The 17,702-nt window shown below is 43.3% G+C and overlaps 1 protein-coding gene across 1 annotated transcript in view; it reads left to right on the top strand.

Annotated features, from left to right (window-relative positions):
• LOC124597599 (mite allergen Der f 3-like) overlaps positions 1-17,702 on the top strand; it is a 112,944-nt gene that overhangs the window by 93,085 nt on the left and 2,157 nt on the right. The window contains exon 6 of the mRNA XM_047135947.1: positions 11,380-11,538. Coding sequence (XP_046991903.1) covers positions 11,380-11,538 — 159 coding nt within the window. The remainder of the gene's footprint in view (positions 1-11,379; positions 11,539-17,702) is intronic.

Below are 17,702 nucleotides of genomic sequence, written 5' to 3'. Positions count from 1 at the left end.
ATCTGCTTTCTCTCATCTGGCAAGCAGGTGGACATCTTACACATCACTGTAACTGCTCTCTTTTTAATATAGAGTTTCATTTCTTTTTCTAAGTGTTACCAAAATTCTCACTTTTCTGCATTCAACTGTTTTGTGAATGTGTGTGTGTGTGTGTGTGTGTGTGTGTGTGTGTGTGTGTGTGTGTGCGTGTGTATTAGAGAGCGAGACAGACTTTTTTTAGTAAAAAAAATTATTTATTTTATTTTTATTATTACTTTTTATTCATTTATTTATTCTTAATAACAATAACAATAATTATTATTACTATATTTTCCTCTACATACTTATGAGAGGAATCAGATGTATAATCATTTGTTGGGTTTTCTGTATATTATATGATTAATCAGTGTAAACAGTGAGTTGTTAGTCATATTTACTTGGTCATTTAGTAGTTATTTTTTTCAGCCTTTGTTTTGTATATACGATAATTTTCTTGTAATGTTAGGAGATGTTTTTCATTATTTATTCTAATTATTTTCATATCATTTTCTCTTGTAGTAGGTTTGTGGTTATTTTCTCTCAAATGTTCTGCAAAAGTTGAGTGGCTCATTGTATATTTCCAAGCTCTGATATGTTCTTTGTGCCAGGTGTCAAATGTTCTGCTGGTTTGTCCTATACACCTTCCATCACATGTGCTGTACTGTAGTTGGTAGGTTCCTGCTTTTTGGTAGATATCTAAGGTTTTTGTTACTTTTGGAATGTATCTTTGGATCGAATTGTCTGTTTTGCATGCTATGTTTATCCCTTGTCTTTTGAAAATGTTCGTTATTTTATGTGTGAGTTTTTGCTTGTATGTCATTGTGTACCATCTTGAATCTTCTTTCTTGTTTTCCTGTATTCCTTGTGTCGTTATTGTTCTGTCTCTGTGCCTGTTTGTACAGTGTTTTGTTGTATTGTTGTTTGTGGGTGTTTATGTACTGTGTTCACTGACTGTATTTGTTATTTAATTTTTTTGTTTAATTTCGTAACTAGATCCCTATTGTACCCATTCTTTGTTGCTATTTGTGTGATGATGTCTAGTTCTTTCTGGTAATTTTCTGTGCTGAATGGTACTGTGTTGAGCCTCCGAAGCATGTGTCTGAGTGTTGATTGTTTCTGTGAGTGTGGCTGATTAAAAGTCTGATGTAGGATTGTGTCAGTTGTTGCAGGTTTACGATAGATTTCAAAGCTATGCTGATTGTTTTCTTTTTTAATAGTTGTATATAAAAGATTTAATTGGTTGTTCTGTTATTTTTACATTGTGAATCTTATCTTTCTGTGTATTGTGTTTATAAGTGTATGAAACTGGTCAATTTTTGCCTGAGGTTCATCTATTAAGCAAAGGATCTCATCTTTGTATCTGACCCAATAAAGTATGTTGTAATTCTTTTTGATAACATTTTTGAAAATTAAGTTTCCTACTGGTGATCCCATTGGTAGCCCATCTTCTTGTAAGTAGTATTGATTATTGAAATTAAATTAGTTTTGTTCAGTTATCAGTTCCAGAAACTTCTGTATTTCTTTGATGTGTTCATCAGGTCGTTGGCTGTTGTCCTTCAGGTTTTGTTCTATGATATTTATTGTTTCTGCTATTGGATGTTAGAATACATGTTTTCTATCTCAAAAGAGAGTGGAGTAGCTGTGTGTGGGATTTTTAAATCATTTATAAGTTGTCTTAATTGTGCATTGCTGCTTGTTGTGCTGTCATCTTCTGTTTTATAAGTTTCTGTTAGTAATATCAACATGATTCCTTTAAGTTTGTAAGTGGAAGCTTCTTTTAAGTTTAAAATATGTAATACTCAGATACTTGGTTTATGGATTTTTGGTTGGCATTAGAGAGTGGGTGCTGTAGGATTGTTCTGTATTAATTTACCTTTTTCTCTGTCATCCAGTATATAGTCTATATTTTTAACATATTCTTTACCTTGGCCTGAAATCTGTTTGTTGGGTCTGATTTCAATTTTTGAATATTATTTTGTGAAATGAACTCTTGTGCATTGTCAATGTATTGCTGTTTGGGCATAAGGACTATTATATTTCCTTTGTATGCTTTAGTAATAATGATGTTTTCATTTTGGAGTTTGTTTCTGAGTTTTATGAGTGTTTTGGATTCTGTGTTTTTACTTTTTATGTCAGTTTGCGTTTTTGTATCTGTAATATTTTTAAGTATTTCTTTTTTTTATCAATTCCCATTTTACCAGTGTTTACATTGTTGTTTTCACTTTTCTCCTCTCGCTTTAGAATGGCTTCTTATTGTACATGAGGTTTTCTGTATATTCTTCATCTACTTTTGTATTCATGTTATATTTCAGTCCTTTTTCTAAGAGCTCTTTTCCTTCATTGTTCAGTTGTGTGTCTGTGAGATTCATCAAACGTGGATAAAATTTGTGTGTGTGTTTTGGTTGTTTTTATTGTTAAGTTTCTTTGTTGTGTTTGTTGTCTCATCAGCTGTGTTATCTTTTTCTTATGGTTTTCTTCATTTTCTTTCAAGACAGTGTCAGTGTAGCTTTCAACCTTTCTGACCAGATCAGAAGAAACAGCAGGATTGTTAATGTTATTTGCAAGTTGTACATCTGTATTGTATAGTTTTCGAGATAAAGTTTGTTTTTTCGAGTGTAGAGCTTTGATTTCGTATTTTAGCCAAACTTTCTGAGCTGTTTCTTTCGTTTTTATAGAACTAGACGAACTGTTTTTAATCTTTACATGGATATAGTTAGGTAGAAGGTTATTGGATTTACAAATATTGTTGAACTTTATGTGTTCCAGGGTTTTATGGATGTTGAGATGTAGTCTTCTGAATCTGTGGTAGAGACCAACTGGAAATGCCTCGCAAGGCTTATATAACACGTTTCTTGTAATGGTCATTTTCGCAGCAGCTGTATATAAATTGCAGTTGTTTAAAAGAAAATGCCTTTTTTGCATGCTGCACATCGAAATTTTTATTTTTATTTGTGCACCCAGATTCGTTTCGCCTTTTTTATAAGGCATCTTCAGTGGGTGTCCTGAAATATTACATGATTTGTTCATTTTTACACATAGATTATGGTTTCACATCTTGGTTATAGATTTAAAAACAGTTCCTTCACGTTTTTTATAAAATGGAAAGGTACTTACAGGTAACTTCTAATTCATTCTATCCAAGCAAACTGCTTTTTCTCATCTGGCAACCAGGTGGACATCTTACAGTTCACTTTCAGTTCACTCTTTACGTTACATATCACTGTAACTGCCATCTTTTTAATACAGAGTTTCATTTATTTTTCTGAGTGTTACCAACATTCTCAGTTTCCTGGTAAAACAGGACAGCCGCGAGCTGTGACAGAAGTGACATCAGACTTTAATGCTGGGCAGAATACAAGTGTGTCTGAACACACAATGCGCCAAACACTCCAAACGACGGGTCTCTGCAGCCGATGACCCATGCATGTATCAATGTTAACACCACAACATCGCACCTGCGACTGAAATGGGAACATAACTATCGGCTCTGGACGTTGGCGCAGTGGCAGAGTGTTGCATGGTCTGATGAAACCCGATATCTTCTTCATCGTGTCGATAGGAGAGGGCGAGTCCGTCGTCTTCCAGGGGAACAGCTTCTTGACTCTCATACTGCAGGACAGACATAATCTGCCGGTGGCTCCATTATGCTCCGGCGAATATGCATGTGTGCATCCAAGAGTCCAGTGGAGCTCGTGCAAGACCCCATGACGGCCAAGAAGTATCGTACACTAGTTGCAGACCACGTACAACCCTTCATGGCGATCATGTTTCTCGAGGGCAATGGCTTTTTTCAGTAAGATAATGAGCCTTGTCACAAAGCAAGGAATGTAACACAGTCGTTCGAGCAACAATATGGCGAGTTCCAATTGATGTGCCCCCTCCCCCAAATCACCAGATCTTAACCTGATCGAGCACATTTGGGATGTGATTGAAAGTGGCGTCAGAGGTCATCGTGCACGTCCTCGGAATTTACGGGAATTAGGTGATTGGCTGTGCAAATGAGGTGCAACTCCCCCCAGCCACTTACCAAGGTCTCATTGCTTCGATGCCACTAGCGTCGCTGCTGTTATCCATGCCAAAGGTGAACTTACCAGGTATTAAGGAGGTGTCTTAATGTCCTGACTTATCAGTGGTAATCATAGGACGACATTAATTGTTTACGGTGACAGTTTTATATCTACCATCTATTCTACAGCTTGTCATTGGCAAACAGCGAAACGTGTTATTCTTTTCTATTTCTCACCCACTTTAGACCTGAAGCCTTCCATTATTTAGCGTTTTACTTTCGGTTTTTTTAGAGGCTATTGTCTTGATACTCTTATTTTTACAAATGTGATGTAAAGTAATACAGGAGACAGGCGACCATTATTACAATTATCAGTAGTCCGCTAATGTTTGTTTCAAATACTACTGGAACACTGTATCTACTTGTCTGTATACTTAGCTGGGTGGTAACATGCTTGCCTTCCCTGCAATCGGTCCCGGGTTCGATTCCCGGCCTGGTTGGAGATTTTCTCCGCTCGTGGACTGGGTGTTGTGTTCTCCTCATCATCATTTCATCCTCATCACCGGCACACGTCACCCAATGTGGCGCCGACTGCAATAAGACTTGCACTTGGCGGCCGAAGTTCCCAGGATGGGGCCTCCCGGCCAACAATGCCATACACTCATTTCATTTCATACTGTATCTACGCGCAATAATAGCTCCTGCATATCTGATGATGGACAAATTCCAAAACGCGTCATATGAGCAATATCTGATGTTTGACTTTCACCATCGCGACCCAGTTAGCCTGAATCCAGAACTATTGATTATTACTCTTATTTTCGCTCTTTTCAAACTCTAATTTCTTTTGCTATTGCGGTTTTGCTGTTATGGGCGTATTTAATGTACTTTATCAGACAAACTCCAGATTTCTCTCCCCATTGTATGTACGTGTTGTTGTCGCTACATTATTTATTTCGTTGCCTACTTGTTTAGACTGGCGCGCAGTTCGACGCAACGATCACAGTCCAACACAGATCTTTAATCTGCCAGGAAGTTTCACTACAGAGAGCTATACCGACGGACAAAATCTGAAGTAGCAAGGAGTTGTGCAAAATAAACGAAAGTTGGCAGGTGTGTTTCACCTCAGTCGCGTAAGAAGGCGCTAGTAGTACCACTATGAGGATGCAAATCAAGTTTGCTCTAAACACATGCCGTAACGGTCGTGAGCGTTAGTTACCTTTGAGACTGGACATGGTGAGATGATGTTAGGAAAGAGTGCCTTCAAGACGACAAAGAAGCCATTATCAACATCTCACTGAGCCTGAGAGAGGCCGCGTAATAGGGCTATGAGAAGCTGAATGTTTCTTCTTTGATATTGCAAATGTTCAAATGTGTGTGAAATCTTATGGGACTTAACTGCTAAGGTCATCAGTCCCTAAGCTTACACACTACTTAACCTTAATTATCCGAAGGACGAACACACACACCTATGCCCGAGGGAGGACTCGAACCTCCGCCGCGACCAGCCGCACTCGATATTGCAGAAAGACTTGGCAGGAATGTGTCTATTGCACGTGGTTGTTGGTAGCGATGGTCACGAGAATGTTTGGTCGCGAGACGACCAGGCTTCAGCGGCCACATGGGAAGACTATCGTGTTCAGCGTACGTTTCTTGCGCATCGTAGTGCATCTGCTGCAGCAATTTGCAGAATTTGGTACCACAGTGATACAACGAACTGTTACAAATCGATTACTTCAAGAACAGTTCAGAGTCAGATAATCTGTATCGTGCATTCCACTGGCCCCTGAGCACCTCCATTTGCGACTAGAATGGTGTCAAGTGAGATCTCATTGAAGGGCAGGGTGGAGGTCAGTTGTGCTTTCTGATGAAAGCTGGTTCTATCTTAGTGCCAGTGATGATAGTAGGTTGGTTAAAAGGAAGGCAATTGAGGGCCTCCAACCAACCTATCTGCATGCTGGATATACTGGACCTACACCTGGAGTTATGGTCTGGGGTGCAATTTCGCATGACAGCAGGAGCATTTTCGTGGTTATCCCACGCACCCTTATTGCACTTACGTCAGTCTGGTCATTCGAGTAGTTGTGTTGCCATTTATGAAGAACATTCCAGGGGGTGTTTTACAACAGGATAACGCTCGTCCACAGACAGCCGTTGTAACCCAGCATGCTCTACAGCGTCGACATGTTGCCTTGTCCAGCTCGATCAACTGATCTTTCTACGATCGAGCACATAAGGGACATCATTGGATGACAACTCCAGCCTCATCCATAAACAGCTTTAACCGTCCTTGTATTGACTGACGAAGTGCAACAGTCATGGAAATTCGTCCCATTTACTGACATCCGTCGTCTGTAAAACACAATGCATGCACCTTTGCACGCTTGCATTCAACATTCTGACGTTTAAACCATTGTTGCCATTTATCAAGAACATTCCAGGGGGTGTTTTACAACAGGATAACGCTCGTCCACAGACAGCCGTTGTAACCCAGCATGCTCTACAGCGTCGACATGTTGCCTTGTCCAGCTCGATCACCTGATCTTTCTACGATCGAGCACATAAGGGACATCATTGGATGACAACTCCAGCCTCATCCATAAACAGCTTTAACCGTCCTTGTATTGACTGACGAAGTGCAACAGTCATGGAAATTCGTCCCATTTACTGACATCCGTCGTCTGTAAAACACAATGCATGCACCTTTGCACGCTTGCATTCAACATTCTGACGTTTAAACCATTGTTGCCATTTATCAAGAACATTCCAGGGGGTGTTTTACAACAGGATAACGCTCGTCCACAGACAGCCGTTGTAACCCAGCATGCTCTACAGCGTCGACATGTTGCCTTGTCCAGCTCGATCACCTGATCTTTCTACGATCGAGCACATAAGGGACATCATTGGATGACAACTCCAGCCTCATCCATAAACAGCTTTAACCGTCCTTGTATTGACTGACGAAGTGCAACAGTCATGGAAATTCGTCCCATTTACTGACATCCGTCGTCTGTAAAACACAATGCATGCACCTTTGCACGCTTGCATTCAACATTCTGACGTTTAAACCATTGTTGCCATTTATCAAGAACATTCCAGGGGGTGTTTTACAACAGGATAACGCTCGTCCACAGACAGCCGTTGTAACCCAGCATGCTCTACAGCGTCGACATGTTGCCTTGTCCAGCTCGATCACCTGATCTTTCTACGATCGAGCACATAAGGGACATCATTGGATGACAACTCCAGCCTCATCCATAAACAGCTTTAACCGTCCTTGTATTGACTGACGAAGTGCAACAGTCATGGAAATTCGTCCCATTTACTGACATCCGTCGTCTGTAAAACACAATGCATGCACCTTTGCACGCTTGCATTCAACATTCTGACGTTTAAACCATTGTTGCCATTTATCAAGAACATTCCAGGGGGTGTTTTACAACAGGATAACGCTCGTCCACAGACAGCCGTTGTAACCCAGCATGCTCTACAGCGTCGACATGTTGCCTTGTCCAGCTCGATCACCTGATCTTTCTACGATCGAGCACATAAGGGACATCATTGGATGACAACTCCAGCCTCATCCATAAACAGCTTTAACCGTCCTTGTATTGACTGACGAAGTGCAACAGTCATGGAAATTCGTCCCATTTACTGACATCCGTCGTCTGTAAAACACAATGCATGCACCTTTGCACGCTTGCATTCAACATTCTGACGTTTAAACCATTGTTGCCATTTATCAAGAACATTCCAGGGGGTGTTTTACAACAGGATAACGCTCGTCCACAGACAGCCGTTGTAACCCAGCATGCTCTACAGCGTCGACATGTTGCCTTGTCCAGCTCGATCACCTGATCTTTCTACGATCGAGCACATAAGGGACATCATTGGATGACAACTCCAGCCTCATCCATAAACAGCTTTAACCGTCCTTGTATTGACTGACGAAGTGCAACAGTCATGGAAATTCGTCCCATTTACTGACATCCGTCGTCTGTAAAACACAATGCATGCACCTTTGCACGCTTGCATTCAACATTCTGACGTTTAAACCATTGTTGCCATTTATCAAGAACATTCCAGGGGGTGTTTTACAACAGGATAACGCTCGTCCACAGACAGCCGTTGTAACCCAGCATGCTCTACAGCGTCGACATGTTGCCTTGTCCAGCTCGATCACCTGATCTTTCTACGATCGAGCACATAAGGGACATCATTGGATGACAACTCCAGCCTCATCCATAAACAGCTTTAACCGTCCTTGTATTGACTGACGAAGTGCAACAGTCATGGAAATTCGTCCCATTTACTGACATCCGTCGTCTGTAAAACACAATGCATGCACCTTTGCACGCTTGCATTCAACATTCTGACGTTTAAACCATTGTTGCCATTTATCAAGAACATTCCAGGGGGTGTTTTACAACAGGATAACGCTCGTCCACAGACAGCCGTTGTAACCCAGCATGCTCTACAGCGTCGACATGTTGCCTTGTCCAGCTCGATCACCTGATCTTTCTACGATCGAGCACATAAGGGACATCATTGGATGACAACTCCAGCCTCATCCATAAACAGCTTTAACCGTCCTTGTATTGACTGACGAAGTGCAACAGTCATGGAAATTCGTCCCATTTACTGACATCCGTCGTCTGTAAAACACAATGCATGCACCTTTGCACGCTTGCATTCAACATTCTGACGTTTAAACCAGTTACTAATGTACCGGCATTTCACATTTGCAATGGTTTATCTCGGGCTTATGTTAACCTGTGATCTTGCAATGTAAATCACTTAAGTATGTTGCCTATAGAAATGTATTCCAGAAATATTATTTCTCTACATTAATTATATTTTGGTGTTGCGATTTTTTTTCGCCAGTGCGTTTACCTCCTTCAGTTAGATCATTACGAGTATCCCTCAGTCATGTGAATACGTCTTCGTCACATAGACGGGATGTGTGTAATAGGTTTGTCAGTGATGTCGCAAATATACAAAAATGATTTTGTCCACTCTATGTGCAGGTATCTGCAAAGAATGCAGATTTAAAATACTTTGGTAAAAGACTGATGATGCCAGCTGAATGACTGGGAATCAGTTCCACAGAAAAAGTGTAGAGCGTTGGATGTTGAAATTTTGCTGTCGAAGAACAAAGCATCTATCCTAAGTAGACGAATACCATTGTTACCACTGTTAACAATGAGGTATTATAGAAACATAGCTAATTCGAGAAGCTGAACTTCAACCGTGCTTGCCACCAAAATAGAGCAGGTCTATATTTCATAAGCAACTTTTGTTTAAAGAAATGAACACATCGCCAGTTGGCTGCATTGTTCATTATTTAATTACGACCCATTTTTCTGTCTTTTATGCCATTTTCAAGTGACTGAGTTTATTTCATTAACATATATTGTAGGAGGTCAAGTCAAAATTGGCCATAAATTAAGAAAAATATTCGCTCCCCACGAATGATATCGAAGTGACATCGTAGACAAGCTATAGTGCATTACAGAAAACGGAACTCAGCGGCAGCTAATACTATTTTCGATTAGAAAAGGTTGGTGGGTACAACTGAAGCTTGAGAAGCATAGTTACATTAGCCAAGCTTCTTCTTACATAATTCAGAAGAGTCGAACAGAAGCTTTCTTGTCGTTTTGACATGTGTCCTGTAGAAAGAAAGTAGTGTAGATATATACATCGATGAGCAGTTATACGGCCTATGATTATTACTAAAGACATCATTAAAGCACTGAACGGCTGGGCTACGGCGACCATTACCGTGTAGTTCGTACATGGTGGAGAAGGAGTTACCCGTAATTTTCTGAGAGCAACTTGAGAAAGATTAGAAAAGATGAAAATGTAAAAGTCGATGGTCTGAACTAAGCTTGAACCCCCCCTTACACATGTAAATTCAAAATGGTTCAAATGGCTCTGAGCACTATGGGATTTAACTTCTGAGGTCATCATTCTCCTAGAACTTAGAACTACTTAAACCTAACTAACCTAAGGACATCCCACATATCCATGCCCGAGGAAGGATTCGAACCTGTGACCGTAGCGGTCACACGGTTCCAGACTGTAGCGTCTAGAACCGCTCGTCCACTCCGGCCGGTTCAAAAAATGGCTCTGAGCACTATGGGACTTAACATCTGAGGTCATCAGTCCCCTAGAACTGAGATCTACGTAAACCTAACTAACCTAAGGACATCACACACATCCATGCCCGAGGCAGGATTCGAACCTGCGACTGTAGCGGTCGCGTGGTTCCAGACTGACGCGCCTAGAACCGCTCGGCCACACCGGCCGGCACTCCGGCCAGCTTGCACATGTAGATGCAACATTCCCAACCAATGGTGAATTTGCGATACTATTGCAACTCCCCTGTCATCGACTACTTTGCGGTATTGTTTAAATTTGCTGGCATTTTACAGCGAACTGACTGGACTATTTCCGTTAACATTATTCCAATGACATTGTTATCTCACTCTGTGTCGTTACTTCCTCTGCTCAAAGCACTGCGCCTGGTATTTCTCAAATAGGATACTTTCTGGTAGCGAAAATTTCTCTAATTTCTCCACCCTGCCCTTCAATGAGAAAATTTCTCAAGGAAAAAGCGTAACTCAGGCGCTAATTGAAATTAAGAACAGACTTTAGACATGTCTGCAGACTTTACAGAAAAAATTTATGCCTCGTTTGAATTTCATAATTTGTACGTGGTTACTGTAAGAGGTAAGACTTTAAACTTCATACAAATGTGGGTTAAATACTGACCAAAAAAAATCTGGAGCTTTGCATAGTAAACGAAAATGCGGTATGAAATTTAAGAGCACCCAGTCGCCGAGGAGGATATTTTGGTACTCAACGAAAATAAAAACTATTTCAATGAGTTCAATAACTTTCGAAATTACTTCCTATGTTTCAAATTGTTTCTGGATGCAAAACTTTCGTTCTGTTTCGAAAACATTCACCTAACTCTGATTCTAACAAAAATTAGAAACAGCTACTTCCTATACTTAGAGAAATTATATACAAGTATTACATACATGAAGTGTCAGTGATAGACTTTAAAGCTATTTTCTGTCACTGTGGAGAGTGGAGCACTCTCTGCAGAGATACAACAATATTGCAGCTTCAGACCTTAAATGTGAGATGAGTCCCAATTTAAATTAGATTGTAATTTATGATGTTCTCATTATTTATTTCTATGTTGTGTTAAAATATTGAGCTCTTCTAATGGTGGGCCTATTATAGAAGATTTACATCATACATTTTTGTGCTTAAATACTGGGTTTTGAAAACTGGAACATACTAGCGTAACTCTAGTGTAAGAAAAGACTGTTCTTTTTTCACAGTACTTTGGACAGATTCAAGATGGCCTGCGCAAAGTGGACATACACATATGGCAGCAGTGGCTGTGTGAGTCCGTGTGGCATGACATCAATTACAACGTCTACCCTACACAGATCTGTGCAATTCGTTTCAAGAATAACAAGCACTACGACGCCTGCACTGTAAGTAAACGACGAGCTGGTGGTGAAAAGTATGCCGGTGCGAGGAAGGGCCTTTTTTCTGCCTCTTACAGAGTGGGGGAGTTGTTGTACCTGGAGGATAGTGTGCCTAGGAACATACGATGTTTCCTAATCAGTGTTTCAATCTAGCGACTGATTTTAGAATCACATGAAGGAGGATAGTGTATCTAGGAACACTTGATGTTTCCTCGTCAGTGGTTCAGTCTCGCGACTGATTTTAGAATCACGTGAAGGAACGGGCTCTAGAAACTGCCATAAGCAGTTTGTGGGACTGGCTACTGTTTTATTGTTGAGAGACGTGAGGTTCTGTTTTGTGTAGCTTTTGTAAATTATACGAGTTGTGCATATTTAAGTGTTCTTTAGTATATTAAATCTATCTGGAGGATACTGTAAATTCTTCTGTTACAGAGTTTCATGGTGAGTAAAATTCCTTACTTATTTAATACTAGTTGCATGACGTGTGGATCGTTAAGCCACACTTTGTCAGTTGTGCACCGTGTTGTTTCCTAAAAAAGAAGAAGGTCTTCAAACATAGAACACGTGTTATTTGCAAACGGGTCGACGCCCAACACTGCACTTCCCTCATCATCGCACTAGGACTGTATCCGGAGGCGCCGAGTGGAGATGCTGGAAGGGGAAGGGGAGAGAGGAAATAAAGGCAGCACCCAGCAGGTAGCTCGTGGGTTGCATGCACCTGGAAAACCCATTGTGTTTGTTGTTTTAACAGTGGAAGCAAACTGTTGTGTCAGTGTGCACACTCTATGAGAAAACAGGGATGTGGGAACCTGAAGAGGGCAACTGTGACTGGAGGCACAGCAGCGATGTGGCCCAAGGAGCTGGCTGAGGATAAAAATCTTGCAACAAGAACTGGGTAGCACTGACAGCAACCACCTCATAATCGTTAACTCTGCCAGCTGTGATAAGATGGACGAAGACCGACTGCCACACTGTCAGAGAGCAGACCATGTGTGACTGAGATGCTTTGACACCACCTATATTTGTCCGGTATCAGGCTGAAGACTAGTTGGGATTCCGTTGCGCACTCAAAGACACTGTGAAATAAAACTTCATCATCAAATGCCTTGACAATGACGCTCTACTAGATATTCGAATGGACTCTGCGCTGACTATGAGGCTCTCAAGCCTCTCTGCAGCCAATACATTGTTCTAGGACGAGAGAAGGTGCAACCAAAGAAGAAAATGGCAGCAATCAAGGCGCTCTTCAGAGGAATACCATGGCTTTGAAATAGATACACAGTCTGCGGAGGTACGCTACCTGCTGGGTTCAGAGATGTGGCTGTCAGTCTACATAACAGAACCAATAAGAAGAAAAACATGTCTGGATAAAGAAAAACCTACAGCAGGACCGCCAAAAGAAGAACCTCCCACGCTTGTTCTTGTCTTGGCTGTAGACATAGCTGAGATCCAGAAAAGAAGAAAGGAAGCCAAACTAGTCTATGAACTGAACAAGTTCATGAGCTTTGACGTGAAAGTGGAGCCTCTCCCGGTGGGACTCGTCACTTAGTCGCAGTGCTATAAGTACCAAGAAGAGGAGTATGTAGGAAAATACTGCTACAATCAGCCAGTGCGTGCCGAGTGGTCTGTCAAGCACAACAGTCCAGCTTTCCGAGAGGAAATAAGACCAAGTGGCATGTGCCTACTGTGGTGGTTCACATGTCGCAAGATGGTGTGGCTGCAGAGTCTTTGCTGGCCGAAACCACGCCAGCGAAATGCAACAGTGTATGACGTTCCAAGCGACGAAGAAGACGTTCCAGGCGAGTTCGGCACGCACCGATCACGTCAAAAAGAGGCGTCGAAGGAGGTGAAGACGCAGCAAGGACGCAGCTTCACCCATAGAGCAGACCAGAGGCGAGACGGAAGTGGTCCCCTTCCTGCACGGTCAGCTGCCCCCAACGTCGGTGAGGATGGTGGAGGGAGTAACCAGCAGGACACTAGAATGAAGGCAGTGAGCACCAGATCGCCGAGACGTCTAAGGCGCAGCAGTGGCAGAAAATGGCACACTAACAGGCTGTGAGAAGGACGATACACGTGCCGACATCGACGCCGCTCTGTAAGAGGCTGACTCTCACTTTAGTATGACGCTCCATACAGGAATGGAAGCGGCCTGCCTCCTACTGAGAGATATCTAGTATTGTCGGCCATAATTAGATTCAGAAGTGGTGCAGATGGGCGCATGGTGGCCTCATGCTGCAACACTGAGAGATGCAGACCTGCCCTGTTAGATCACAGAGCAAGAAGCCGATGATGTGCAAATGCACAACACAAATGCCAGAGATCAACAGAAAAGACAGCATCTCAGTCATCTGAACAGAAAGAACTGACCAAGTAGTGCAAACCATCGAATTCTTCAACAGCTGTAATTAAGTAATAAATACAGAATGGCAGGAAAGGTCTATCCCAAACGAAGACGACCAGGACTACAAATGGCAACGTAACTGGCTGTTCTACCTCCAATATGTGGAGAAGGTCAACGCCCAGTGTCCAAAACCCACCACCAAGAAGAAGACTTCACTGACCCAAGGTGATGACCCTTGGAAAAAAAAGCACTTCAAAACAAGGCGAAGCCACCAACAGTTCTGGCCAAGGGTTTTGGAATTTTCCCTGCAGCTGCAAGTTGAATGACTGAACTACCCCTTCAGACTCGTACTACAATGCGGGGGTCGACGACAGGGTCGGCAAGCGCTCCAATTGCGAGACGCTAGCAAATATTCCCTACCCCCCTCCCAAAAATAACTCCTCTTGGCATGATCACAAACAAAATAAAGATGGAAACAGAACGATCTTAGTTTAAGACATTGGCTGGGAAAGTGCGACTATGTATCACTAGTTAAGACAGCCTTCCTCTGTAAGAGAAAAGAATGAAATGCGCTGGAAAAAAAAAATATCACTCCGAGTTTCTCACTGGCAGCAGTATCACTGGCTTCACCCATTCGTCGGTGACACTGAAGACACCTGAGGCTATGTGTCTCTTTTGAGATGCGAAAGCAGAATGGTCATATCATGGCCAGGCAGGGCTGTCGATGAAAGTGTCTTCACTGACATAGTCACCACTGCCGTCAGCATTACCACAGGTGTAGCGCTTGTCGACCATGTCGTCGACCCCTGCATTCAGCGCCATCTGTCGCATGTATGCTGAACTAGGTGGTCTGGTATAGCTCTCGTATTTCGAGTTACTCTGATCGAGACAACTGTCTTTAAAAGCATAATATCATGTTTCTACTAGTGCCTATGCCAGACAATAAGAGGCATAGGCAACGCCGATGCAAATGACAGGTCAAGATGATTACAGGCCAGGAAAATGTGTCCCATATGGCCACAGCCAGCATGATCATCTCCATATACTTAGAGAAAATCCAGTTGCAAGAAGGAGAGACAAGTGCCTCCACCACTCGTGAACTCACCTCAGACGAATCCAAAAACTGTGTTATTGCCCTGCCTCCGGCACTCTTGGAAAATGCGCAGGGTATAAGTCGTAGGAAGAACTAGACGCCGCCATCGCCAAAGTCATACGAGGAGATTAATGTGCAAGGCGAGGAACAATGGGAGTTTATTGACGTTGTCCTTTGCATCTCAATAAGTACATGACGACGCCAAGGAGCTTCTCACTGAACACCTTGTCACAGAGACTGTACCCAGGGATCCCAGAAGGCTCGAGACTGTGAAGGCGACTTTGCATGGCCTACCCCTGGCTTGTGACGACACGGCTTCTACTGAGTCATAGACCTGCATCAGGTGACAAACAGGGAATGGCCGCTGGTCAGCCAGTTTGTCGGCTCAGCCTGGCACAAGAAGAACAAAGACATCATTCATGTCTGGAGGCTGACGTGATTAGTGGTCGAAGTCGCACCATCGTTGCTGGAAAGGAGTGAGCAAGGCTTCTGCTGCCAGCAGCTGGGTCATGTGGCAAATATTGCTGAAACGCTGAGGTGCGTGCAAAATGTTCACAAACCCACGTAAGGACCACATGCTACTGTCCAAATGTCACTGCACTAACACATGTCAACTGCGGCGGCAACCATGTGGCTAGCTTTCGGGGCTGCCCTCACTTAATGGGTTGTCGCCACGAAAAGAAGCCAAAACGCAGGCGCGGAAAGAAGGACCACACGACTGAACCTCCCATCCCTGCTCCACCAAGAAGACAATGAGCACCTGCTACCCAACCAGGGGACGCCAACAAGTCGACAGAGTACGCAGCAATCTGCGAGAGGATGGCGGAAAGAATCTGACTACTGTCGAAGCAGTACGTAGCTGTCCTGACGGCAGCCGTGGAGGAAACCCTCCAACTGATCCCTCCCACAACCATTGCGATAGCACCACACACCGTTGTCATTTGAAGGAAGACAGAACCTGGGGATAGTAGAAGAATGCAGCCAGTAACCTCAGATACCGCTAAATCGGAACGAACTGACAGGGATGCTGCAAAGGAGCCGACGGATGAGGCTGCACCTGCCCGCCCCAAAACCCAACAGGTCATCCGCCGACAGACGACCGCACCACAGAGCTACAACTCGCCTCACGCGACGCGATACCCAGGAAGGCAGTGCTAGAAAGACAAGCCATTCAGATAGAGCCCACAATACCTGTAGAACAGCGTACAGATGGAATCCTGTACACGTTCAATATCAGCCAGGTCTCCCCTCAGGCAATGGTAGGGGCTGCCACACCAGAGACACCTGCTTCCTCAGCCATACCGCACTAGGCTGCTGGGATGAACGACAGAATCAAGAAAAGCATACAGGGCCAGATGGGCAGCATCTGTGGATGGGTCCAACAATCACTTCCGAAATATGCCCATACTTGCCAGTGTAAAGCAGCCCCATACTGGCGCAGAGCCCCACGTAGAGTCGGGCTGGCCGCTGTGGCTGAGCGATTCTAGGTGCTTCAGTCTGGAACCGCGCGACCTCTACGGTCGCAGGTTCGAATGCTGCCTCAGGCATGGATGTGTGTGATGTCCTTAGGTTAGTTAATTTTAAGTAGTTCTAAGTTCTAGGTGACTGATGACCTCAGATGTTAAGTCCCATAGTGCTCAGAGCCGTTTGCACCATTTGAACCTCGTGGTGGCTGGCTGGGGAACTTCCAAGTTCGAATAAAATCACGGACATTTCTTCAAATGCCAAATAACCTGTGTTCAGCACCAACATACATACCAATACATTGAAAATCAGCTACGGTGATTGGGCCTGTTCAGCAATGTATGTAAAAAAAAAGTTATCATTCAGTCACCAGGAACGCCTAAAGATGGCAAGAAGTCGACTTGCCGTAATATCTGGCCTTTTGGACGAAACCACCCGACTGAGTAACCGAGAACTATTCAGAATTAAAAATATAATAAAAACGGTCTCCACCACATAAAATACACTGCCAGAAAAGAATATTAATACGTCCTTTTAGACACTTCCAGTTCACTTAAGATTTATTGGTGCAGCAGTGCATATTGGAGTATACGAAATGATTACATTTACATGTCACTAGCACAAGCGGTTCTGAGGTACAAAATATAGACCCATGCTGCAACAAGTATATTAGTACATGGTGCAGCCTCCACAGCCACCACGGCAACCACTGACTCTAGCATCCAGTCGATCATACAAATGATGAATACATTCCTGGTATACGTAATACCACGCCTGCTCGACCTCTTCAGATAGTTCTGTAAGAGTTGTTCGTTGAAGAGTCGCATGAGTCACTTCTTATCTCGTCACATCCCATATGTGCTCGATTGGAGACAAGTCCAGAAATCGTGCGGCCCAGGGGAGCCGTGCGTGTGTGTGTGTGTGTGTGTGTGTGTGTGCGCTCACTATCTTGTTGGGACAACTCTTTAGTGCCCCCCCCCCCCTCGGAAACACTAAAGGCGAAGAAGAATTGTAGCTTATTTCACCTTCATAATGCCTTGAGTGGGGCCAGTGTATCTTGGACGAATGCACTCTCCAGGAAGTGCTCACCAGGTCTATGTCGTACAACAGATGACCATCACCTGCATCAGGCAGAACCTGATTTTATTGCTAAAGATTGCGGTGCGCCATTCCATCGTCCAAGTGATCCTCTGGCGGCACCAGTCGAGCCGTGCACGTGCGTGGCGTGAGTGGAAGACTGGCTGGAAGTGTGTGTGGCTGCAGTCCCACTGC

The sequence above is a fragment of the Schistocerca americana genome, chromosome 1 (assembly GCF_021461395.2).
Source record: "Schistocerca americana isolate TAMUIC-IGC-003095 chromosome 1, iqSchAmer2.1, whole genome shotgun sequence".
Classification (NCBI taxonomy): Eukaryota; Metazoa; Arthropoda; class Insecta; order Orthoptera; family Acrididae; genus Schistocerca; species Schistocerca americana.
The sequence above is the reverse complement of the archived record's forward strand: the minus strand, read 5'-3'. Positions and strand labels throughout refer to the sequence as shown.